Source organism: Varanus komodoensis, unplaced genomic scaffold (assembly GCF_004798865.1).
Source record: "Varanus komodoensis strain SLA01 unplaced genomic scaffold, ASM479886v1 scaffold2, whole genome shotgun sequence".
NCBI lineage: Eukaryota > Metazoa > Chordata > Lepidosauria > Squamata > Varanidae > Varanus > Varanus komodoensis.
The window spans coordinates 51,219,616-51,246,981 of NW_025335568.1; the positions used below are offsets into that span (position 1 = coordinate 51,219,616).

The 27,366-nt window shown below is 39.9% G+C and overlaps 1 protein-coding gene across 1 annotated transcript in view; it reads right to left on the reverse strand.

Moving 5' to 3' along the window:
• The window catches only part of LOC123022680 (probable acyl-CoA dehydrogenase 6), a 55,473-nt gene that overhangs the window by 20,336 nt on the left and 7,771 nt on the right, over window positions 1-27,366 (reverse strand). Inside the window, exons 2-3 of the mRNA XM_044428558.1 lie at window positions 22,121-22,241; window positions 8,299-8,428 (exon numbers count right to left, since the gene is read on the reverse strand). Coding sequence (XP_044284493.1) covers window positions 8,299-8,428; window positions 22,121-22,241 — 251 coding nt within the window. The remainder of the gene's footprint in view (window positions 1-8,298; window positions 8,429-22,120; window positions 22,242-27,366) is intronic.

Here is a 27,366-nt window from a genome sequence, read left to right on the forward strand (position 1 = left end):
GATCATAAGATATGATGATATTTTGGATAAGGATGGAGGCCTAAACCTAGATCAAGAAATACAAGAACAGGGACTCAATATCTCGTGGTGGTATAAGGTGCAGATGCAATCAAGATATGCTAAAGATTGTAAAATATGGGGGTTTTATAAAGACCTAACAGCCTTTGATCAAGTGATGTTAAAAACAAATGAGAAAATGATTAAAAGAATTTATGAGTTCCTACTTGACAGGAAAATAGAAGAGGAACAGGTTAAGGAAACTATGATAACATGGGCACAAAATTTTGGATATAATATTGAATTAGAAAAGTGGCAAAAGTTATGGGAGAGAAATATTAAGGTAACTTTAGCAACTTCGTATAAAGAAAATTTATATAAAATGTTTTATAGATGGTATTTGTCACCAAATCGGTTAGCTAAAATGTTGCCAAATATGTCAAACAGATGTTGGAAATGTAAACATGATGTGGGTACTTTTTACCATATGTGGTGGACTTGTGAATATGTGAAAAAGTATTGGATTAAAATACATAAATGGCTTGAGGAAACGCTACAAAAACCCTTAGCTTTTAAACCTGAAGTTTTCTTGTTAGGTATTGTACCAGAAAATATTAGCAAACAAGAAATGTATTTGATACTACATTTAATCACAGCAGCGAGGATTGCGCTTGCTCAATACTGGAAGAGTGAGGAACTACCCACTGAGGAACTGATTTTAAAAAAGATTCTGGACTGTGCAGAAATTGACAGATTGACTCTATTATTGAAGGAGAAAGAAGATACTGACTTCTATCAAACTTGGGACCTTTTTTACAAGTGGCTGGAGAAACAGGACTTGGCTTAGATTTAAAGATGTCTTTAAATTGTTATAAATCGATTTGAATATGATTATAGAATGATTAAAAGATATGTTATAGGGAGCTGACCCAGTACGTCCGATGTATTTGATGATTGATTATTCTTTTAGTTTTTAGTTTTAAATCTTAATAAAAAATGTGCAAAAGGAAAAGCCCTGCTGGATAAGATCAAAAGTTCGCCTCCCCCAGCCTCCCTCTTCCCAAGCTAGCCAAGCACAACAGGGTGCAACGCCAGCTTCCCGGTCCTACTCCCCAGTGCCTGCACGCAGAGACACGCTGCTTCCAATAGCAGGAGATGGAGCCATTGTCACTAATAGGTTTGGATAGCCTTATCCTCAGTGCACATTTCCAGTCCTTTTTGAAAAGCCATATGAGATGGCAGCCATTGCTACAATTTATCAAGAAACATGTGAGTTTTGTTAAGTTCCTTTAAAAATAATCAACACAATTTTCACCCTGCCCCAGTGAGTTTCACAGCAAGCTCAATACTAAAATGCTGAACTTTTGTATGTGGACTTAAGCTGTATTTATTTATTTATTTTCCACCTTTCTCCCATTATGAAACTCAAGATGGCTTCATGCAGTTCCCAGTCTCCCCTCCAAGCTCAAGCAAGCTCCAGCCCTGTTTAGCTTCAACATGCTGGATTCCTTATGTACCTTCATGCCATTCTCCACATGCCTGTTGTGTAGCATGTGCTCTGTCCCCCAGTACAAAAAACTTCACATAAAATAGTGCTTGGAACCACAGAAATATTTAAGCACAGTCATAGTTCATTGAACTAATAATTTGAATGAAAATGGGCCAGGTTTCATCTGTAAAACTGGCGAGGAAAGGAGAGGAAGGTCACAGAGGACCTCTATCTCTCACAGCAACCAGTTACACAGCCTGTTTCACAACTAGAAGCTTGTATTTGCTGAAGTTGGCCACATTCCACCATTACTCTGAGCATGTATGCAGATTCCCACAAACATTAAAGATGAAACAAGATGTAACACTTAGACATGTGCAATATGCTGCTAGCGAGGTGGATGTTCCACCTAACAGGTTTTTTTGTGCCCTGTTGTTGCTGAATTTGCTACTAACATATTGTGGCACTGGCAGCAAAAAGCAGGATTTTCAGAAGAAAACAAGGCATGCAGGGAGCATGCACCTAATGGCTCTCCCAGAGCTTCCCAGGAATGTGAATTTGCAGCAGTCAATTCAAGGGAGGGAGGCCCCTGGCCCCTAGGGTGTGTAGGGTGTTAGATCAGCGAGGAACAGGGAGCACAAACATGATTCATTCATGACATTCCACACCCTAAATATTAACCCTAGAACAAACCTAAATACAACTTGTCTGAATGGAGCTAAAGGATTTTGGGAGTCACAGCAAAGTCCAAACATCTTTAAATATACTATCCTCAGTCACTGCATATAAATTCCCCTGCAACTCAGCAAAAAGCTTTTTAATTCCTCTTAAAGAGCAATCAATTCACATTCTAGCAGATGGGATTCTCACTGCATCCAGCAAAAACATGCCTAATGCTTGTACTTCATTCTGATTCAGGTGGGGCCTATGCTCCATTCTCCTAACATGTTGGTGACGTTGAAATTGATAGCACTTGTTCATCTTGTACAAGTCACAGAGGGATGAAAAAAAGCAGCATGAAGTGTTGTGCAACTGAATTAATTATAAAGTCAGGAAAGTTTCTAATTAGGTCAGACACTTTATGACATATCGTTAGTAGAAAATTGTGGCTTCAAGTATGAACAGCTGCAGGTGGGTTCTTTACATGCCACATTTCATTAAATTGCATGATGCTCGTCTCTTTTCAAGACCACATTCGAACTGCCTGATCATATGACCCACTTCAAAGTAAATGGCAGGCCTCCTGGGACAAGCACTGCAAGTGGCGCTTAAGTGGCACAGCAATTCTTGTCAGCTAACATCTAACAACCCATAAAGATGACTGAACAGTACGAATATTAAGAAAAAGTCAATATTATAAAGCATGTGTTGCAATGTTCCTTATTTTCCAGGGAAAATCCCAGTTTTCTGATTAATGTTCTGATAAATTTAGTTTCTCTTTTGTCCGTTCTTTTCCTTAGGAGAATGCCTTGTTGAAGTTGTGTGTATTGTTCATGTTGTCATTTTTCAGAGTTTGGCTTCTCCCCCAGTATGTACAGAACAAGTTAGGTGCTAATGGATGCCTTTTCTGTCTAGTACGCACTCATGTCAATGCATGTGTGTGAACACTGCTTCGACACTGTGGCTGCTGTGTGAATGGCAATCTGCAAGCCTATCTTTCTCCTAAAGGACCATGGCCCTCTTCTCACTTAAAGCAGTGCAGGGCAGATTTCTACAGAGTAAACGAATACAGGAGAGGGCCATTACCACTGTACAGCAGCAAGGCATGGATGTTTAGGCCCTGGTCTCTGGTATGATAATGGATACCTCACAAGTGTCCCTCTTCTTCATCTGTGAAATGGTGGAGCTCATGGAAAGTGCATTGCAGTCTGTAAAATGCTCACACTTTTATGTTTCTTATTATCAGGAGGATGGAGAACTGTTTGGCCCCAGACTGGAGTGTCTTTCAGGCAGGGACCAGATAATATCAGAATGTGTCCTCTCTCCCAGAGCCAGCAAAAGGTGGTGCTTCCATAGCAGTGGGAGGCATGGACTGATATGAAACCCCACTGGTCAGATCTGTCTTATTGGCCAGAGGTCCCTGTTCTTAAGTTAAGACAATGTAATGCATAAAAATAGGTATCAGTTTAGGCAAATTACATATATATGCAGTTCCACACAGTATAAAAAGGAACACTTTATGTATTTGGGCCTGCTTCTCAACTATAATGCGTGCGTGCGCTCTCATTCTGTGTGTGTTCTAGTGTGTTCTATGCTGTTGTCTCTGACTTATGGTGACCCTATGAAAGACATCCAAAATGGCCTGCTTATGACAGCTCCATTCAGCAGTTCCAAGTTCAAGGCCTTTACGGATTCAACCCATCTCATATTTGGTTTTCCCTTTCACCTTTTGCCTTTGGCTTTCTCTAACATGATTATCTTCCCCAGTGAGTCTTGCCTTCTCATGATGTGCTCGAAGACTGACACCCTCAGTTTTGTAATGTTTGCTTTTAGGGAAAGCTCTGGTTGGATTTGATCTAGGACCTACTTGTCTTTCTGTGGGCCCAAGGTATTCACAAAGGTCTCCTCCAGTACATTTCAAACACATCAATCGTCTTCTTATCAGTTTTCTTCACTGTTCTTGCTAAAGCAACTTGCTAAACTTTTTACTTACACCTTCCTTATACTGGTAAACTTCTTACTTATGGGGCAGTTTTTTCCTTAGGCGTCATCAGCCTCCAACTATTGCAATATATTTCTTTGAATAGCCTCTAGGGGTTGTTTATGGGGTTTTCTTAGGGATTGCTAAAACGCAAGCCACTTTTTATCATGAGCTGAGGTTCCTCCTTCAAGCAAGCATGAGCAGCAGACCCTTTTCTGTCACTGGAGGAGTTTGCTATTCAGGGTCTGTGATAAGTAGAACTTTAATCCTCCTTTGGAGAAAAAAAAATAGAAAGTACAATAGGATTAGCTTTTTATGACACATGGAGAAATGTTCAATGTTGTCTCCATGCCAGCAGGACATGGTACCAGCCCAAAGGTAAGCTGCTGGTTCCTGAAGTAAATGGAAATGAATGGGAACACTTGTTTCTAAAAAAGCTAGTCAGGGCAGTCTGGTGGCCTGCCCCATCCCTGAGCATATCCACTGATTTTGGGGTTGTCTTGAGAAGCGCTTGATTACTGTTATGCCAGCTGTGCGTGCAAGCAGTGGTCAAGCTGGATACTGCCACAGTTCCTGGTAGACACAATCTCATGTTTCTCTGCTGCCAGGAGAGTCTAAATTTTTTGCTGCTAAGCAGCCTCACACATCTGGCAGATGTAAACAAGGCCTACATCCTTCTGCCCCCTCAGCTGGAGGGAATGCAGCAGATTTTCCCATTTACATGCATTATCTGAGTTGCTTACTTTGACAGAAGCAAGTATCCTACAGGCTGCCATTGCCACATTGCTGGAAAACACTTAAATGTGAGTCAACACATTGTGGGGGAATAAAACCCAGACTTCTGCTATTTATTTGTTTACTTTAAACCACAGGGGAGAAAGAAACAATAATAAAGCTTGTTCTGGGGGCTGCCTTGCACAGTGGTATTGCACAGAGCGGCCACGTTATTCTCAGCAGTGTAATAAAAGGCTACAGTGTTGAAGGAAACCATTAAAGTGAAGACCTATAGCACCTGTATCCAACCCGTAGATCCACACCACACATTTTTAAAGGCAAAGGGAAAAATATAAGGGAAAAGCTTCATATTGAACAAAGGATCAAAAACTATTTACAATTCCAAGTTGTGCAGGTATACTTAAATATGGTGTTAATTCAAGTGGCAGAGAAGATGAGAAAGAAGGCAAAGTGTCTTTCTACATAGAACTCTTTCTCTTGTAATATAGGCATCTGCTATATGTTACCTTGGCAACCACGGACTGTATACATGCAAAGCAGTTAACAGGATTTAAATCTTGCTCATCTACACATGCCAATTTGGCTTTCTTAGAGCTGATTTTGCAGGCTTCACTGGTAGTTCACAACACAAAGTGTGGACAAAGCAGCGTAACCAGATCGGGTAGCATAGCCAGTTCACAGGAAACTGAAAGGGATCAAAACTATAAAACCATCACTGTCTATAACATGTCCATTCTTGCAATACTGAGTACCATTTTGGTTGCCACACCTCAAAAGGAATATGGCAGAGTAGACATGGTGCAGAAAGGGGCAAGGAAAATGATCAGGGGCTGGACAAAATATCTTACAAAGAAAAGTTATCATGCTTGGGGCTTTTTAGTCTAGGAAAAAAGGAAAGTAATGAGGGTGATAAAGGTGTACACAATTATGCATGATATGAAAAATGGAGGGAGGGAGAGAGAGGAGTGTGTGTGTGTTCTCCCTGTTTCTATTAATAATAGATTCCAGGGATATCCTAGGAAGCTGATGGCGGGAGATTAAGGACTGACAAAAGAAAATATTCACACTGCTGTATAAAATGGCTGTTTGTCATCTTTGCCATATCCTGCCTCCTGATCAGAGGAATCCAACTTCTGAATCCCAGTCATTTGGGAGCAACAGCAACTTTTGCCCCCAGGCCCTACTTTGGGACTTGTCATATGTCTGTACTTGGCTACTGTGAAAATGGGCTGTTGGGAAGAAGTAGATTTCAGATCTGTTCGAGCAAGGTTCTTCTCATGTTCTTTCTTCCACAACAGAAAACACTTTCCTTTGCCAACACATTTCTAAGCTGAGTGTTCAAAATCCCTTTGGGGTCTTCTTGTATGGTCATTTCAACTTTAGCAAGTGGATGTTAAATATTTCATTCCCCTATCTGATTTTCTCATCTTCAGTTACTTCCATCCCTCTTTTTGAAAACAACTATCCAATCTTCTACTTAACTCTGTTGGGTTGGTTGGTAGCATTATATTTGGTGAGTGTTTTTTCTTTCTTCCTTGAGCCTTGTTTCAGCCGAACTACTACAATGAAAAGAGCATATAGGATGATTTCTATAACATCCCAACTCTGCATGACACAGGGCGATTTTTAAAAACTAAAATGGATGGGAATAGAATCTGTGTTCAGGTATTGCTCACCTTTAAAGTCAACACAGATACAGAGGAACTGCACTGCACTTCTCCCCTTGTTGCTGCCACGTCTGAGTTCCCTCGGAGTCTGGGATCTGGAACTCACCCCCGCCCACAGCCATCCCTCGCCGAGCTGCAGTGTGAGAGGCTGCAGCTGGAGTGGGGAGACATAGCACTGCCAACGACACCTGGCCACTGGCGGCGGGACTTCCACCTGGGACCTTCTTCTCTCCAGTGCCCACAAGGGTGGCGCCCTAAGGGCAGCACCAAAGGGCACTGCCTGCTTGGTGCCAGGCCAGTGTGGGGTGCCAGGAGACTGCCTTCTTTGGAGTAGAGTCATTCAGCCATGGGCCTTTTAGAAGGAGGTGAGTTGAGGGGAGCAGACAGGTAGGGGGTTTTATGGCAGTAGGGAAGAGGGTACAGATGCTTAATATCTGTTCCCTCTTCTGGCTTTCACCCCAGCCTAAGAATACTGGATATCCATTTCAGCCTGTGCTCAGGTCTGCTGATGTTGTTAATTAATGCCAGGTTGGTCTGTAATTGTTGTAAGCCGCCCCGAGGCTTCGGCGAATGGGGCGGCATAAAAATGTTTTAATTAATAAATAAATAAAAATAAATAATAAAAGTGTCCTTATTCACAATGATTCTGTGAGTGCAGAAGGATCTTTTTATATTTGTTTTGTTGTATTGTCCTTGCTATGTTTTATGATTTTATTCTTTTAACTATTTTAATACGTTGTTTTACTGTGTGAGCTGCCTAAAGAGGCCATTCTGGCCATATTTATATTGGTGGCATATAAATATGTGAATGAATAAATAAGGTCACCCAGCTCTTCACATGTTCAGGGCAAGCTTCTGACACAGAGGGCTTTTTTGTAGCTATGGAGGCCAACTCCACAATTCAGAACCTGGGAAAAATCAGGGATTTAGAGAATGACCATGTATCCAAATCTCCACTGCAGAAGTTCAGCCTGAACACATGAAAGGCCTCCTGTTTCCATGAGTCACTGAGGAAGTGGCTGCAAGAAGAACCTGGCAGCCATCAATCAGACTGGATCCTTAGGAGCTGGTTTACTGGGCTGACATGCTTTTCCAGGCCCTAACAGGGCTGCCAGTGTGGAGCTTTCCTGGAGGTGATCAGCTGCAAGACAGATAGGAAGACACCTTCTTATCACATGTGATACACTGCATTACACTGAATGCATTATTGTTTAACAAGAGGATTTAATGATAAATCACCTTTCTTTAGTGTTTCTATTTTATCTAGGGGTTTCCCTTGTTACCATCCAGTATGACAAGCCAGTATATTCCATATACCAGAAAAATGGCAGCTTGACTAAAGCAAAACATTGAAACAAGAAATTCCAGTTCATTCCAGCCTTCCTTTGCTGCTTGTAGCCAACATGTACAAATAAAACATTGCAGATGAAAATATTGTCAAACATTCTTATTTACTTATTAAAGGAAATTCTATCCTGTCTTTCATCAACTGATCCCTGGGCACTACCACAACATACATTATCTATCTGCTGTCTGTTACAATGACAATAACACCTTTGATGAAAAATTATTAAAATAATTACTTGCTTTTACTTAGCTGTAATTATGTCCTGAAGTGAAACATATGTAACAGTTACATAAATAAAAACATATCTTTTCTGCTCCCACCCCCTTCCTCCCTTCCTTCATTCTGCACAGAGCTAGATTTAAAGCTGGTACATTCTTGTACATTCTAAGGATATAGAAAATTCCGGGGTAAGTAAAGTTACCTTGCCAGTGAAAAGGTTGCCAGTTCTGATTGCACTCCAATTGCCATGGGAACACCTCCACAGCGAATATTTCCCAGTTCTTCTGCAACTGCAGTACTGTAGGAGAAGTCCAAGCCCATCCCGCCATATTCTAGACACAAGAAAATTAGCTATCTTCAGGATTCTAAGATTGTAATCTGAAGTCACTAGGACGTAACTTGGGCTCGTCCAGAGACATTTCCCCATGTCCTTTATTATAACACTGCATCTATACCCTTCCTGTCCTTATTTCCTTTGTTCTTCTTCCCAGGAACCCAAGGTGGCTTACAAGGTTTTCTTCCTCTGCATTTTATCCTCACAACAATAGGTAGGAATTTTTAACCTAGCACTCTGTTGAATGGGTTACAACTGCCCCAACCAGATAGTTAAGATTACACTTTCCAGAATTCCTGGACATGAGCCATGATAGCTGGGGTTGTTGGGATCTGACTTTCCAAACATCTGGAATTCACTTCTAGGGGACAAATATGAACAATCTTGTGATCAAAAATCTATTTAATTACCCACAAGCTAGTAGGTTTATTCTTTATTATTTACCACAGGGTGTTTGGCTGTACAAAGTAAGGTTGCTTAGAAATTCCCAAACCCATAATGGTAGTTGAAGAAGAACTGAGAATTGGGATGCCTGGGATATGTAGCAAAACCATGCAATTCTAGACTTTAGCATTAACAATTAGGAAAGAGGCATGTTGTTGTTGTTGTTAGTCACGAGGTCATGTCCGACCCGTTGCAACCCCATGGACAACATTCCTCCAGGCCTTCCTGTCCTTCACCATCCCCCGGAGTCCACTTAAGCTCACAGGAAAGAGGCATACATCAGAAGAAAATGCCTTCTTCCTTTAAGGTTATTCCTCAGAACTGCCCTATCAGGAATTAGGGTGCAATCCTATGGAGATAATGCCATCTGCCCATCCAATCATTCATTCTTTGCTTCTCCACCCCTCCGTCTCCTTGCCACAATACCCCGGGGGGGGGGGCAGGGGGGAGAGCTTCAGGGTACCTTGGATCCTGGCCATCCCAACCTCCCCGCTCCCTTCCACACCTTTCCAAAGTAGATTTTCTGATCTCACAGAGCAGCTGGACCAGTTGCCAGCTGCAAGGTGGAGGAGGAAGAGAGAAGAACTCCAATTCTCTGCTCTGAGCAATGTCACCAACTTCATACCTGGGAATCCAAAATGTTCTGTACCTCCCTGGATAATGCCATGAGCCCGAATTACCATTTCCTTTACCTCCTGATTTAATATGTCTGAAATCATACATATATCTAGATATCACTATCCAGCAGCTGCTAAGGAAACTTGATGTTTTGCAGCAGTTGTTAGCATTCAATGAATTATGAGAAAGAACCATAAGATAGGGTGGAATGCTCATGTGTCCAGATTCTGGTTTAGTCAGCTAATTCTTTGTAGCATACACTTTGGCAAGCATTGATATGATGATGTTACTAACACCTGCAAACTCTGGAGTGGAACTTTGTTTCATGCTCACTGATGGTGGTATAAGCCAGAATTCAAGACACTGGAGGATTCTGATCCAGGAAAAAAGCAGGTGCATAAGCAGGTTTGCTTGTAGGGCAGGGCTGCTGAAGCTCTTTCAGTCCATGTTCCAGTGTCAGCTGGGTCTGAAGGCAAAAGAATTAAGGCCCAAAATGCCTTCCCTTGCTAGGAACCAAGGGCCAAGGAAATGCTTTGTTATGCATAATTACTTTTTTAATAATGTAAGAGTGTGCAGCCCCACTTTTTTTTATTAGTATCATGGTGTTCCTGGAGTATTTAAGCTCCCTGCAACCCCCAGAGAAGGATTAAAAGTAGAAAATAAAACTCTCCATTGGAATTGATCAGTGGCCAGAGAGAATAAAATCCTCAGAGGAAAAGGTTTCATTGACACAAATGCTGTTCAGCCCTGGCTGCTGGACACTGTCCAACTGGTTCTACTTGGCTCCTCTTCCCAACAGGAGTGACTTCAGTAACCAGGAATATTACAGAAGGAAAATGCTTAGTGTTATGTCCAATAGTGGAACTCTGGCTTTGCTGTTCCCCCAGCACATCAGAGCCTGAGGCTAGAGTTTGCATCTGGCTTACAATTCCTGGCTTGTTTGGAAGCATCACACAAGAAGTCAGTTCAAACAGAACACTGAGCTTTTTCTGGGTTGTGAGTTTCTGATTACTGAAGCCACAAGCAGGAGCCCTCAGCCAGGGTGTTTATAAACTTTTAAACACGATTCTCCAGAATTATTGCTTTGTTCAAACCCAGAGTTCCAGTTTTAGACATAGCACTAAGCATTTTGGAAAAATGTATTTACCTTTGGTAAACCATATAGCCTAAATGCTGTATTACACATAACTAATAGGATGGAATAACTTGCAAGAAGGGTTTTTCTTCAATTTGTGGAATGGACTTAACTCTGCATACTTCTAATTCTATATTCTAATTCAATGCACTCCCAACTGTATTTGAATAGGTTTATTCTAAGTCCACCAGAGATGTGCTCCTATTTTCTACAATTAAAAAGTATTGATAGTATTGCAGGAAAATATGACTGTCTCTTTTCTGCACATTATATTCAGAGAAAACAGCCACACACCTTTGAATGATTAGGAGCTGCAGAAGGCATCTGTTTCTTGCTTGAACTGTCAATATTAATCAGACATCCTAGCAATATAGGTAACTGCCTCTTCTGAAGTGAGAACAGCATGTAAATGTTGGGTCAGTTTTATTTGGAGCAGCATATGCTGAGTCAAACATATTCTTCCAAAACTGTACTCAAAAATGTTAAAAAGAGACAGAAGTACGGTGGAAAGTGAGCAGAAAACTAACAAACCAGAAAAGTGAAATTAATTTAAAAATGCTTTCAATGTTAAGTTAAAGTTTCCAAAAGCATACTGCAAGAAAACACAGTTAAAATAGCAAAGCATGTGTCTTGCCCAGCTCCCAACAGAAAGCCATAATTCTGCAACAAGTGTTGTACAATACATCAAACATTGACAAAATATGTTTTTTTTCACAAAACCGTGGAAATGCAGCATGGATACTTATCAGCTTTCATTTGAACAGCCTTTGACCTGATTGAATCCAATGCTACAGCACTATCTATTATCCCTTTGCCTTCTTCCAGATGTTTTGTTCTAGTACTCAAAGGCATCTTGTCCCCTAATAGGACAAATGCTCTTTTGAGCATTTTAAACATCTCAAATTTTACTTATTTAGCACACTTACATCCTGTCTTTCTTCCATCCTGTAATTCATGGAAGCATAAATGGGGTATTAAGTTAGTCTCCCACTCCAACCCCCTCCCCTCACACTTCCCTTTAGCAAGATATCTGCATCATGTGCCCTATCACCAGGTCCTGGAAACATGGAATCCTAGGAATCAAACATCATAAAAAACAACCCTGCCCTGTAATGCTATGCAATTAATGGTCCAAAAGGGTATTTTATCTGCCTTAAGCCACAATCCTATACTTAAATAGCTGGAAGTAAACCAGATTATAGTCAGTAAGTCTAACTTGTGAGTAGACAAGTACATTAAAGTATCAATTGATTAATCCATATGCTAAATTGTATAGATCTGAAGACCTGGCTAGAAATAAGACCTTATCCCTCAATTATTTACTTGACATCCACTTACCATGGCCTTCCCAACCCAGCCCCCTCCAGATATTTTAGACTATAATCTCCACCATCCCAAACCATTGGTCATGCTGAATGGGACTGATGACACCAGGCTGAGGAAGCTGGCTTAGAGTAACTGTTTGGCTAGGTGTGCTTTCAGTGCCAAAGACACTACACATATTAATATAGCTAAAGGAAATTGCATCATTAGTTTAAGAATGTACTTTTCAGGATATGAAAGAACAGGGAAATGATGATGATCAGCATGATAAGAGGTAGATAGTAAACTGATTGTAACTGATTGTTCTAAAATAGGAATAAAAGTTTCCCAGCGTAATGGAAAGAGACACTGGGAAGTATTATATCTGACATTTTTCTATTGAATTAGTTGCTGAGTTACATCTAAAATTCTTAATACTTTTTAATATTTCATACTTCTTCATTAAGCTTCCATGGAATGTTTTTTTATAAAAAGAGGGGAATGCTACTGGTGGTTGGAGGAGTCTCAGGATGAATGGAGGCACTTTAACGTAGGCTTTCCCTGTCTGGTAACCTCCAGATGTCTGAAATGTCATATCTCATCCATTATCATCACCCACATAGCCAATTCTGTACCATGGCCAGTGGTACAGAATTGACACAGGCTTTACTAAGAATTATCTGGTGCCCATTCCCTCCCTCTTTTGTTCTCAGTTATGTTTTCCTGCTTAATCAATGTTTTCATCATGAGTATAGCAGAGGTATGAATGTTGGCTGAATGTATAAAAGTCTTTCAAATCTTTTAACTGCAATGAACTTTTGAAGAAAATTTTAAACTGGCAACAGCTAAACTAACAGGAGGTTGGGAACTGAGAGACAAAGATAAATTGTTTTAAAGGAAAAAAAATACTGGTTGACAAGTTAATAACAATGTAAAATTTAGAAAGAAACACTTCTAATGCATAACAGGTTAACTTCATCGTGCTTTTGATATGCAAATACAAGAACTACTTGAAACCTGCCAATCATAGCTTGAAGTCCACAACAGTAGGAGTAAAATTCTGAATAAATATGAATGTTAAAGGTTTGGAGCACAATAAGTGGATAAAATGAGAAGGCAGAGAATACAGTTGTCCTTTTATCAATGTGAAACAAGGCTAGTGAACAAGCAGTTCCCAGTAAAGGCATTCACTCCAATCAATATCTTGTTGGATCAGTCGTAAGAGCTACAATCAGACAAGAGCTACTACTTGGGGTCTCTTAAATTTTGAACACAGAACTTGGTTGCTAAATCAGCTGCTTGTCTAGCAGGATATAATGAAAGATCAGTCCAATAGACACAGACTGTTTATAGATGGCAGCATAGTAGCTAAAAGACAGAGCAGTAATGTTCAGTCTCTGGTTCAGATCTCACTTTTGCCATGTCCTCACAAGGTAGTTTTAGGCCAGTGCTGTAGAACCACTTTCAGTCCAATGGCCAAATCCCACTTGGAGAAGCTCTCAGGGACAGCATTCCAGTGTGATGGGGCCAAAAAATCCCAAACATAGTAGCACATTTTAGTTTAAAGCTTTTACTGCCAGAAGAAAATCCTTAGAAGAGGCATTTCAATTTTTTTAGAACAAAGAAATAAAAGAACTGCAGAAAAACTAGTAAACCACCAGACCTTGGAGGGCTTATCACTTAGATCACACAGCAAGTTACAAAATGCATAATCGTTTTACTAAGATGTTCAAAACCAAGCCAAGAGCTGTTTTAAAAGAAAGGCACTTTTTGCTTTTGATTACTACATAAAATAACAAATAAGAACAAGCAAAAGCTAGCTGATACCTATCCAGGACACTGCCACGGGTTTTAACTAACCCTATTTCATTTTGCAATGGATAAAAACTAGGCATATATTGGATGATGGCTCTTCCCACTGATTCTCCCAAGTGCAGTGAGTTTCCTTATGCTGATTGTCACATAAAATGCCTCTGGGATTTTAGAAAATAATTACAAACACGGAAGCCTGACAAGAGGTTTCAGAGTCACTACAGACACTGGGACAGCTTTGCAGACTTTAGGTACAGAACTCTAAGCTTGTGTAAGATACTGTTCATTCAACCTCATCCAATTTCCTGCAGGAATTATCATTCTTCCCCTACCCCATGGCAGCAAAGTCATGGATAAATTGGACATTATCCAGGAAAGTGGATACAAATTGGACATTAACCATTTTACTATGGACATATTAAGGAAAAAATACAATTTGATGCAGAAACAGGGAGAGGTAAACTTAATGTTAGGAAACTGAGAAGACATTCATTTGAAAGATTGATGAGTCCTAATCAATGAATGCTCCAAGAAAGCTTCCTACAATAAACCTGCTGTTTCCTCCTTGAGATGGCAAGGGGACTGAATGAAAAAAAATGCTAATGCATATTTCCTTTTACATCCAATCAGATTATGCCACATTACTGATCATGGAAGGAATGCCATTTTGATTAAAATGTAAGATGCAAATATTTAGTTGTTTGTATGCTCTCAAATGCCAAGATTCAGGGGTAAAAGAATCCTCAACTTAACTCAGATGAATTGCCATCAAGGGTATAGTTTTCACCTTTCACATAATCAATGACCAATACGTAAAACAAATAAATTTTACATCTTTCCATTCATTAACCTAAAGATATTTAAACTTCCACTCCTGCACACACACATGTATTTCATAATAAATATACAAAATGACCAGTTCATATAGAGTGCTTTTAGATAGCAGGCCCATTGTACTGCCATTTTTCCAGAGTAAGAAAATAAGCTGAAGGAAGCAGTGCAGCACACATGGGATGGGTACAAGTGGAAAGTAATGAAATTCCAGACTGAAGCGGAATGATGACATGCTAAGAGCCTGGTCTGGAAGTACCCAGTTTCTCATCTCTAGCCTGCAAAGATGTATCCTAAAGGACTCAGAGATTAATCTTTGTTACTGAAACTCTCATCTTTCTTCCAGTTCTTTTGCTTTTGAACATTCAGGATAGCAGTAGGCATGATTACCGAGGGGGAATTATTTTCCCATATTAAATCAAACCATACTTCTGCCCAACCACAAGTGCTGCCCACATCATTCTCCTAATGAGATGCCTGTGTTGTTTCTTGCTATGTTGGCATTAAGATATTTTAATGAGAACAGTCTTTTCTAGCTTACTGTATACTCTGGAGATTGCATGGACATGATTAAATTCATCTCCAAATGTATTATGCATTTCCTCTTAAAGAATTCACACTCTTCATTTAAAATATCCAGGAGACAATAATAATGAAGATCTAGATATTAAGAGTCTACAAAATGACAATATTCTTATAATCTTACATAGCAATCCTATACCAGACCTCATAATGATTTAAATAGTTGGGATCCTATGCTCCACAACAAACAGTGCCAAAAAATTTTTTTGGAGGGGGCACACAGCCAGCCCCACAGCATCCTTCATAAGCAAAGCACTGCGAACAAAACAGCCTGTCATAATATGTGGCAGCATTTCATAACCCTATGAGAACATCATCTGACCTACACAGCCACAGTAATGAAGAGCAAGAGGACATAGGTTTGGATTAAGTGCACATTCATTGCTTGGGAACACAGAAAGTTGCCTTCAATCAAGTCAGACTGGTCCATCTACTCAATAGAGGCTACACTGACTGGCAACATCTCTCCAGGTTTCAGACATCAGACTGCCAGCCCTTGGAAATACCATGAACTGAGCCTAGGATTGTTTGCATGTAAAGCATATGCTCTACCTCTGATTTAATGGCTTTTTCCGGGATTGATATCAATAGTTGAATCTCACTAAGCCATGACCAACCTGTCCCGTTGATTTTAGTGGAATGTAAGCACAACTAATTGAATCTGGAAGCAATCAGCAATGGAGGGTCTTTATAATCATTGGCAGGGGAGAGTTACTCTGGACTAGCTTTCCCCAACTTTCAGAAGTGTTGGACTACAACTCCAATCATCCACCCACCAGCACAATTGACATGCTCCTTTCTTCTGCTGTCCTCAAAGGTCTATGCATGGAACCCAGAGATCCCACAGCATAGTTTAATGTTGAGGATGAAGTTGCCATTCAGTGAAATACAACTGTGCAGCTCTTTCATCTTCTCTTTGGCCTTTCTTAATGGACTCTTTCCAGGTGTGAAAAAAGATGAAAGAAGTGGTAGGAAAATATAGGAGGGCTACAAATAGAAGGCAGTGTCATCTGGATCCTCCATGAATGGGGGTAGGATGTGTGCACAATATAAGCCCTCCCCAGAAGCCTCCTCAGCTGCAGGCACAGAGCTGAGGCTTCTCAGAGTTCAATTCCCAGCAGCGATAAGTAGGGCTGGGAAAGATTCCTGGCTGAGCCCCTGGATCACTGAGCCACAGAGACCCACGGTCTGTATCAGACAGCTTCCTATGCTCTTGGGGGGTCGGTGTGTCTGCAAAGTAGCTGCAAGAGGTCTGGGAACACCACCAAAAAAAAAAAAAAAAATTGGCCAAAGCAGTACCTACAAGCATTGGAAGTGGCTGTCATTTGTGCAGTTTCATTTTGCTGAAATCCCTCATAGAAATCCCCACCTGTATATCTGTAATTTCACAGACAGAGAGACCAAATGATTAGCTTTATGGTGTGTATATATGTATTACATGAACAATGTTCCCTTGCTGGGGCTTATATACTACTGGAGCTGTCCCCAAGCTGGCTATTCAGTTAGTGGAATCACTCCTGAAATGCAGGAGGGGCCTTGGCTTAGCATTTTGCTAACTGCGTTCTTACAATTACAATGGCATAATCCTTTTGCCTTAAACTTACAATTGCTTACAACATCATTCTTCTGTCATTAGAGGGTCATGAGTCACAGTGAAGGGCATCTCCAACCTGATGCATGGGACTGTGACTCCAGCTGGGGTGGGGATCCTACCTGAGCCAGCAGAACTCCATAACATGATTGCTCTGTTGGAGATAACAGGTACCCCATTAGTAGACTATAAACTCTTTCTTTCAGATAAGGCGTCCTGAAGTTTGACAGTATTTTATAAATGTGCCTTGTTTTATGCTGCAGAAAATAATATTTATTGCTGCTTACTATTTTAACAATGGCTCACCAACAGTGAAAGAGGAACAAACTGCTTCATAAAACTTGATCAGCTAAATGGTAAGGCAGTTCAGAAGTTAATCCAATACTTCGACAGATTTCCAATCAGACAAGTACTTTGGTACAGCTTTAATGCTAAGCACCTCGTTTTCTTGAACATATGCCTATATTTGATATTGCTCAAGGCCCAATGTTTTAAAATTCGAGTGGAAATGGTATGGTGAGAACAATTCCCACTTACACAAGCACTCAAGAGGACTAAACTGACTAATGATTATTCATGCAGTTCTTTATGGAATTCACAGCCATGATTAGTGGAATAACAGACTCAAGAATTAGACAGAGGTAAGCAACAGCTAGTTCAATATCTACTTGGAGTGGCAATGCAGCTGACAAGGAAATGATAGAAAAGTCTTCCTCAACTTGGCATCCTCCAGAAGTGTTAGAGTGGACCTCCCCTAATCTGCTGATATAATGGCCATAGTTATTACAGTCCAACACATTCACAAAGTGTCTAGCTGGGGAAGACTGAAATAAAAACAAAAGGAATATGAGCAAAGAGAAAGAGAAGTGCAACAAAACCAGCTGAAAAGTAAAGTTAGGACTGGTGTTAGCACCTACCCGCCCACCCATATTCCATATTCCACCTCTTGATTATCACATATATGGCTCACATTCTGTATTCACTTGCTTGAAAAGAACATTTAGACTATCATGAATAGTGCTTCAACAGCACAATTTTAACTTTTTAAAAATGATTTTAGAGTTGCACAGGAATCTTCAATGGGCAAGGTAGAAAGCAAGCTACAGTAATTCTTTTCTATATAAAAAACAAAATCACTTGCTGATATATACTTTAGAAAACTGCTAATGATTTGTTTGTAGGCTTTATTTCATGCCCTTTGTCCAGTTCACAAGATACAAGTCTAGCTTAAAAAAACAGGGGATGTTTGACCCTGTGCTTAGTCCCTTGGCTCCTGCATAGGTCCTGCTTTAATCCGAGTGAGCAAACAAGCCAGCAAAGCCACATCTAACTGCAGCTTCCATTATGTCAGAACTAGAAAACTATGGCTGTTGGTTTCTAAAGAAGCCAGAATATAAAATAATGGTTTAAAGCTGTCTTCATAGTTTGGCTTTTTGGAGACCACTGGTTTTAACAGGAGGCTGTGGTTAACTGGGGCTTCCCAGCCTGTTTCATTGCTTGTGCAAATAAAAGCAAAAATGCAGTGGCTGTCAACTGCGCATGAAACTCTTTCCTGGCTTATTCCTGCTGCTTTCCAAAGGCAGCTTCCAATATTAAAAAAGTAAAGTTTGATATCAATCCTACAATAATTCTTTAATTTTAACAATTAAAAAAACCAGTTACAGTACAATGCAATGAGCAAAGGGAATCTTTTGAAATTGAAGGATCTTAAATGATGACAGGCAGCATGAAAACAGAAGCGGTAGCAATATGATTCACACAATGTTTTCAAATACTGTTTCTATCACCAATTTCTAGGACTCTATGGTTTTATTTTTCTTGCAGTAATTATGCAAGTTGCTTACTAATTTCCCAAATACAACTATCAGAGTTTAGCATTAAGAAACGAAGGTACCAAAAATTCTATTGATGAAATGAATAGACTGCAACTACAGATGTATGAAAAATGATGGCATATTCTTAATAAAAATCCAACACAATTAGGTTTATTGCAAGAACAACTGAGGTCTGCTCATATTACAAATGCCTTATTTCTATTAGACATTTTATTCCCTCCAATGGAAAAACAAGCAGAAGTTTCTTACTTTTGAAGTAAAGATGGCAGATCTCAAACAATTCTTTAAAAATGCATGCAGTCTTGCAGTAACTCCAAGTTATACCTAGACACTCACTCAAGAGCAAGAAGAAAGAAATAATTGCCTTATAGGCTCTGGTTTTGTTAAAACACTAGACAGTAAGTGCCACTGAACCTCTGAAAATACATGTATAGGGTTTGGTTGTAGAGATTATTTCAAACTATATACACCACAAATTACTATACACACCACAAATCCCCAGAGAGGTCCGCCTGGTGCCGTCATTATTTGTTTTTTGGCGCCAAGCCAAGACCTTTTTATTTAAAAGTTATTTTAATTGTTAATTGTAGATTGTATTTATTTATTGGTTTTTATATCTATGCCGAGATGTCTCCAGATTTTTAAGGGTATTTGTATGATTGTTTATATATTTGTTTTGTAAGCTGCCCCAAGGCTTTTTGCGAATGGGGTGGCATAGAAATGTTCTAAATAAATAAATAAAATACTACTCGCACAATCCTATGCAGGTGTAGTTAGAAAAAGGTCTTACAGCTCCCAGCATTTTCCAGCCAGCTATGGAGTTGTAGGGTTTTGTTTTCTGTCTAAACACATATAGTTTTGTACCCTACATAACTAGCTATGGTTCAGTATGGTAGGTTTTTCTCAGGTGGCTAGTACAAGGCTGGTGCAATGGGAAATATTTTAAATAATGGAGAGCAAAAGAAGAAGAGCAGAAAAGGGCTGGTACTGAATAAGAAGTCCCCTTATGAGTTCCTAATTTTATTCCCCATCAATCCACACATACACATGGTATGCACGTGTGCATGCACTCAAACGTTTGATCACTCTGAGCATATTATGGCCACAGTACTTTGAATGTATAGGCAAATAACAATACACTCATTGGAATATTTATTCAGAAATCCTACTGAGTTCAGTGGCATTCACTTCCAGTAAAAAATGTAAAACTGCAGCCTTAAAAGTCAACAGGACTACTCAATTTATTTCAATTGAGCCATGCTGATTATTTCATATTGCAAAGAACTGTGGGGGGAGGGGGGTTTACCGTGAAGAACACGGTAAAATGCAATTAAATTAAATTAATACATAAATATAGGATTGTAGCCTAAATAAACACTGCAATTACACTTAGTTGTGGAAAAGCCACAAAAAAATTAAAAATGAATGCACTATGGTACCATTTTTATACAGAACTTGAGTTTTTTTTGGCATTGCATATGAGGATACCAAGTGCTATTTAAGGCTTTGGATTTCAGGAATGCCTTTACATTAGACTCACTTGATATATCAGGGTGAAAACCACATCTGCAAAACTCTGCTCTGTGCTACTGCTAGTTCTCTTAATGTTGCCACATACTGGAATGTAATTGGCTTTATAGGTTCCGATGGAATACTAGATTCCACCATTCCAAAGTGCCACACTTTTTTAGATGTATGGCCCAACTTTTCCTCCTTTCTTAGGCAAAAGTTTAAAAATATACCCAATCTCAGCATTTTCCCCGAGATTATTCATTCTGAAAAATCAGTTGGTAGTACTCTTAATTGCCGAACACATTAGGCTGAATCCAGATTCCTGCTGGTTCAACTGTACTAGTGGAAGAGGTGGAAGAGGAATTTCCTGGCAGCAGAAGTCTTCCTAGAGCACTCTCTCTAGCCCCTGAACATGCTGTACAGATAGCCAGATCCTACCAAGTAAGATGAGCTCTGGTGTCTGGGAGAGGAGGAAGCCCCCAAAATGGGTGGAGGGTAATTCCGCAAGCAGAGCCCTTTCTCTTATGGAAAGCAGATCCAAGACCTTACCCAACTTCAGAAGCTTTATCTTTTTAATGTATATGTTGCTAATAAACTCTGCCTGGATTGCAGATACTACCTTCCCTCTATCAGATGCAATTCTATATGCATGCAGAACAGTAGAAATTGTTACAAATTATATAAAGGTGTTGTATAATGTATCAGCCACAGATCACAGCAGAACTCTCTTCCAGAGTATAAATTTGATAGTTAGCTCTTCTGTAATTATTTAGAGTTAAGATGCTAGATATTAGATATAAAGTATAAAATATGCACTAAAGCCTTGCCTTCAGGCTTACAAACTGATCAAAACGTCTACAGAAAAGGAGAAAGGGGAACTGAAGATGGAAGAAAAGCATCAGACAAGACATTTCAGTATTCACAATTGCAAAAGAAATAATTGGAATCATATATATGAATCAACTTATTTGTAAAGGAATATTGCTTCTTTTAATATCAGAACTGCCACAGTGCTTAAGAACTGCAGCCTAAATGCTATCAGTTTAGCAATAATGTTGACTCACTGACTGAACTGGGAGAGCAAGGCTGGTAAAAAATTAGTCAACCTAGGGATTTGCTTTGATCCAGTTTCAGACTCTCTTTTATCATTAATTCGCTTTGTCATTTTAAGTGAATCTTAAATGGCCTTCTTGCACCATCAGCATTTTCATAAAGTGATATCTCAGAAATAATTTGATGTGCCACACAAACCAGAACATGGAGATCATGTTCTGGAACACAGAGACCCAGAATGGCTAGCGATCCCTCTTTCTAGGTCAGAACTTATTACACATCACCATCTACCCATAAGAGGGAAGTATAGCCAAATGAGGGGAACCCCAAGATTTGCAGAAGTATCAACAACACTTGAGGAAATACAGAAATACATTAGGTAGGGGAACCCGAAAAGGCAGCCCGGTGAGGACTGAGGTCATTGCTGTCCTGCAATATTTACTGACTGCTTCTGTTAGTACAGGTGGAAAAGTGAAAGGGGAAAAGTGAATGGAGCATCCTGGAAAAGGCATGACAGGCTGGCTGGCACTCTGAGCAGCACCTGACACTGCCATATTTTGCAGGTCCTATTTGTCTCATTACAATCTATAATCCAGTCAGTTTATAGCAGATGGTTACATTTTTCTAATATATCAGGTACTGAGCTTCATCCTAAAGATTGCTTGCTGGCTCTAAGATTCCTAGAGCTAGGCTATTCATTAGAATATTTAAACAGGATCTCTAAGGATTGAGAGAGCACTAACAAAAAGATATATCAATACACCCAGAGTCAAATTTTCCTGTGATGAAACAACAGCAGTGCCTACATATACTACTAGAATTGTATTTATATTTCTACTCTCCCATCTCAACACACCTGTGAGTGAAAATGTCTCAGTTAAGATACAGTCAGAAGTGGCTATTGATGTATGTTAAATAAAACTTTAAACATGCCTCCTAAATTAAATTCAGAGATTAAGACACTCCCTTCCTTACCAGTTGGTCTGTTCACTCCAAGAAATCCTGCTTTCCCCAGAGACTTAAAAACTTGGTGAGCTGGAAAATGACCTTCTTCTTCCCATTTGTCCACAAATGGATTAATTTCTTTATCAATAATCTGCATTTGAAAAATTGAGAAAAAGAGTGTGGTTGAAAGTTAAAAAGGTCATATACAGTTTGTTCATTTAAACAACTGTAACACGAATTATGCTGGTTCAATCCAGTTAAGTCGACCTAAATCAGTTCAAAATCAGGTGCTACGGTTTATATGGGCTAAGGATTAGGCTTTTCATTTTAAAGAAGAGAGAGGATATTGTATCACTCAAGGACAGCTGAAGTTTTAAAACTCAAAACAACGTTCTTCTTTACTAGAGTTTAAATTCCAATAAATGCCACTGTGTGTGCCTTGGGAAATGGAATTCCCCACATAAACCTCCAACTCAGCCTCCTTTGGGGAACCACGGACACCCCAATCCACCCTTCCCATGCTGCAGCTTTCCCAGAACTGTTGTTGTTGTTGTTGTTGTTTGGACTTTATGCCACATAGGCTCCCTGGGTGGCTCACAGCACCTTATACAATAACATATGAGATAAATTGTTATTAACAGTATATTTAAATAATGCGTAATAAAATATATAAAAACAAACTATACAAGCAATAAAAACAATAAAAAGTGGGACATAAATTTATTCAAATTATAAAAATTGGACATCTGTTCAGGTTGAAAGAAGATAAACAAGCCAAAAATAACCTTTTTCTTCATGAAGCCATTTTTGTTGAATCAGAAAAACCATATTGACTGCACTTGTTGAAAAAGTGTTAGGTGGCATTCTCCTGGGATGGCAAGAAAAACAATAATTTTTCCTGAGCTGAATAAAAATCTGGGTTTCTGTCCTGCCCCAGTGTCTGAATTCATTATTTTGAATGTGAATACTAACCATGCGGTTAGTAAGTTATAGTATCTGCTATGAGCATTATCCTCAAACTTCATAATAAGCGAAACAATATTCTGTAAATTAAATTGCTTTTAAAATATGCCCTTATAGCGATTATACTGTTGATTATTGGTATAAGTAGCAATAAAATAATTGTTGTAAGTTGCTTAAAATAATCTCATTTTGTTCCTCATTAATTGTCTCCAGCTGTCATTGCTCTTAATATTCGCTTTATAAAGTCTTTATGAAGTTGTCATAGAACTGTGTCTGTCTCTACGTATTATCTTTCCCAACATTAATTAAATAGCAGACTTCATGAATTATTTTGTCATGAGAATATCTGAAATGATCTGAATATCTCTCCCACCATTAATACTTCAACTCAAATGTGCTCTATTTACTTGGTCACAAAATGTAATTAGTAATCTTGCTGGTACCAAATTTTACATTTGGCCAGCCCCATTGGCTTTTATCATATAAGTACTGAAGTGGAATTCTAAGCTGCAAATAGTACTTAAAGGATTCTTTAATTTGATTTCCCAGAACTGATTTGTTTTGTCTTTATGTACCAGGTCACTGTTGAAAATGTCAGGTTTGAATTGTAGCCATAACTACCATGTACAATTAGTAGTGTCTAATTTTGATAAGAGGCTCTGCTTGCCATAAAAGAAATGCTTTGGTTTTAAGATTCTTCTTTCAACTGCAACCTAAAATATGACCTTTCATCAATAACTAGGCTCTGCAGATTGCGTGTTTTAAAATCTTGCTGTTGATTACCTTGTGTCCACCTCATGAGGGAAGGACAATTTAATTAAGGCTATTAAGTTATGAAGGAGCCTGATTAGCTTAACTAATGTTATTTAGTTCTAGCTTAACTAACGCTATTTGCTTTTGTAAAAAGCTGCTTGCTTGAAAGCTTGGTTAGCTCAGTGAACGCCATTTGCTTTCTGTATAACTGCTTGCTTTGCAGAAGGAAAAGGGGAGGCAAAAGAATGTTAGGCAAAAGAATGTTGGTAAGGTAAAATAAGGGTAGTGTGAAGAGGAGGACCCCCGAGACAAAGGGGTAGTGTGAAGAAGATGACTCCCTACGCAAGGCCTGGCACGCCGTGATCATGCTCCGTCTGTGACGGGATTGGATGGAGAGAGCCTCTTCCACGAGGACAGGCATGCAGTGGACATGCAGACCCCGTAAGGGGATTGGGCAAAGGGTCAGGCAGACCCTGGGAGGTGACTGGATGAGGGAACAATGGGGGTGAGATTGTGTGAGAAACAGTAAGGAAGAAAGAAGCTATAAGAAGGATGAGTTGATGGAATGTGTTGTGTTGTTGCTTCCTGCCTGTGTACTGGGAAGCTGACACCCGGTTGCTCGTCTCAGCTGAATAAAGGAACCAAATGAATCTCCGCCTTGCTGAACCTTATTGGCATTTGGTTTAGGGGTCTGTAAGTCACCTGGCTAGCAGGGACATCAACAGTTACTTTCATAGAGAGATAGGGGAAATGGTATACTACTGTGTTAGGGTTTTATTCGAACTACTCTTTGATATGTTAGTCAGAAATCTTCTATGAAAGGCAAACTTGTCACTTCAGAACCTAAATGAGGCCTTCATCCTAGAATCCCAGTCTAGGATGGGAATAAATAGAAATGAAAACCCAAGAGAGAGAGGAGAGGTAGCCAATAGATAACTGATTTAAAATACTGGCTGTTTTGACTCTGAGTGGGATTGAAGAATGATTGGGAAATTTGCTTAGGTTTCTAGAAAGCAATCCTATACTAGACCAACTTGCCTGGAAGTAGTCCCCATTAAGCTTAAACTGTGTTACTTTTGAAGAGGCATCCTTCAGACTGCACAGCAAGTCACTTTTCTATTTTCATGGACTTCAGAGTGAATGTAGTTTTATAGACCTCAGATGTCACTCTGATATCAAAGTATTTTGGACCATGATGGTGGTAACTTGTGCTTGTTGCTCCATCAGATGCAGAAGTACACATGAACTTAGTTATCCATTTTTCCCACTAGCTCAGTTTTGTCCATACTGACCGGCAGCAACTCACCAGGGTTTTGGAAAGGGGGTTTTCTCTGCCCAGCCTGGAGACTAAGGAGTGAACAAAGGACTTTTTCCGTAAAAGTCAATACAGTCTGCTCCTCTTATTGTGTAAGTCTTGCTAATAATCAACTATGATTAACATGTAGTCTGCAAAAAAATGACAATAATGTCCTCATCTCGAATATGTATGTTTGTATACTCATTGTAAACGTCTAGAAGATGATGCCATCCAGATGGAAAAGGAACCCTGGTTTTTCTTTTGTCTGTGTTGATTATTACAAAGTACACTCGTGGCACAAAAGACATTTAACAACAATCCAGTTTAATCATTTATTACTTTCTATGGAGCAGATAAATAATTTAGAAGAGCCTGCCTATCAGGGGCATTCAAGACTATTCCAGTACAACAATTATCCGTGTAATAACCTCTTCCCAACTCCACATTGGATTACATTACAATTCTGCATGAAAAACTGTATGCATTTTCTGTGAAAGCAACTATTTTTGTAAACAACTTTCCATGTGTATGTATTTTAAGCATACTTTTGCCTCTGTACACTTTGCCCTCCTCTGAATAAAGCATTTTTCTGCACCACAGTTATAAGAGGTCTAAAAATAGCTACAGTATATTCCTGGATGGAAATTTGATCTGAAGAACATTAGCAGAGCCATGTCAAATCATTCCAGGGCCTCACCTGGTTCACACAAAGCCTAATCAACCAAGTTGTACAGTATTGCAATAGCACCCTCTCAGTTGTGATCCCAAGCAGATGGTATACGCATGCGTGCCCTCTCTGGTCCTGGAGGCAGTGCAAAGCCATCATAGCTGGGAATAGCTGACAGTCCTATTATCCATGAATTTCACTAACCACCTTTAAAGTCATTCAGATTGGTGGCCATCACTACATTTAGGTGAATTTCATAGTTTAAGTATGTGAAGAAGCACTTCCTTTTCTCTCTCCCACTACTCAGCTTCATGGAAGGAGCTCAGATATAAATATTGTGGCACAGGCAAAATTCCCTTTCCCTATCCACTTTCTCCACACCATGCATACATAATATAATGTTTCCTGTTATTTGCCTATATTTTGAAAGGGGCAGTATGGATCACGGGTTAGAGTCTTGCACTACATCTTACCTTAGTACAAAAAACCCTGTCAGTATTTGCAATCACCAAGCAGTAAGTAATTGCTTGGTCACCTTCTCCAGTCTTCTTTACCATGTTTACACTCAGTTCCTGGTGCCCAGTAGCTGCTCTTCAGGAGTTTCTCCAGCACCATCACCATTAGAGATAGCTGTTCTCTTTTGCCGATGTGACTGTTACTCCTTAAGAGGGTGGTGTCTCAGCTTTGACTATTCCCCCCTTGGATTACCCTGCTAGGAGACCAGACTAGCGACAGAGTCTGGCCTCCTGGCAGCATTGTTCTCTGCTTCTCTAACACCCTCAAATCCATTCATCACATAAAGGCATGCTTCCAGCAGGGGGCAAAGAAGGCGGAAGAAGAGTAAGCCAAATACAGTGGTACCTTGGCTCACAAACTTAATCCATTCCAGGACTCTGGTCGTGACCCAAATTGGTCGTGAGCCAAGTCAAATTTCCCCATAAGGTTCAATGTAAATAAGGTTAATCCGTTCTGTAACTATTTTTTTTTAATCACAAACTTTTGAAGCAGGCATGCTGGAGTGGGGGAGACAGGTGCGATTGTGGGTGTGCTTGAGGGGAGGCAAGTGCAATCGTGGGCGCGCTGGGGGGGAAGCGGGCACGCTCAGGGGGGAGGTGGACACAATCGCAGGTACGCTGGGGGGAGGCGGGTGCACTGGGGGGTGAGGCCAGCACGCTGGGGGGAGATGGTCATGATTGTCACCTGATGTGGAGTTCGCAACCCAAGGCAAAATTTTTCAGAAATGTCTGTTCGCGACCCAATTTGGTCATGAACTGAGGCGTTCGTGAGCCGTGGTACCACTGCACAAGACAAATCAATTTCATAATGGAAGCCACAGCCTTGAGTTCACAAAAGCTGAGCAGGGTCATAAAGGACAAGGCATTTTGGAGGGCATTCTTTCACAGAGTCTCCATAAATCAGAGATTATGGCATGCAACAGCAACACCCCTAGGCCATCGCAGGGGGCTTTCTGCTACCAACTATGGTGAAACTTCTTCACTGAGAAATTCCACTTATAGGGTTCTTGTCTTTCTAGAAAACTGCTTACATTTCAAGGTCTAAGGATCTACCTGCACCTGGAACTCAGAGTGCCACACA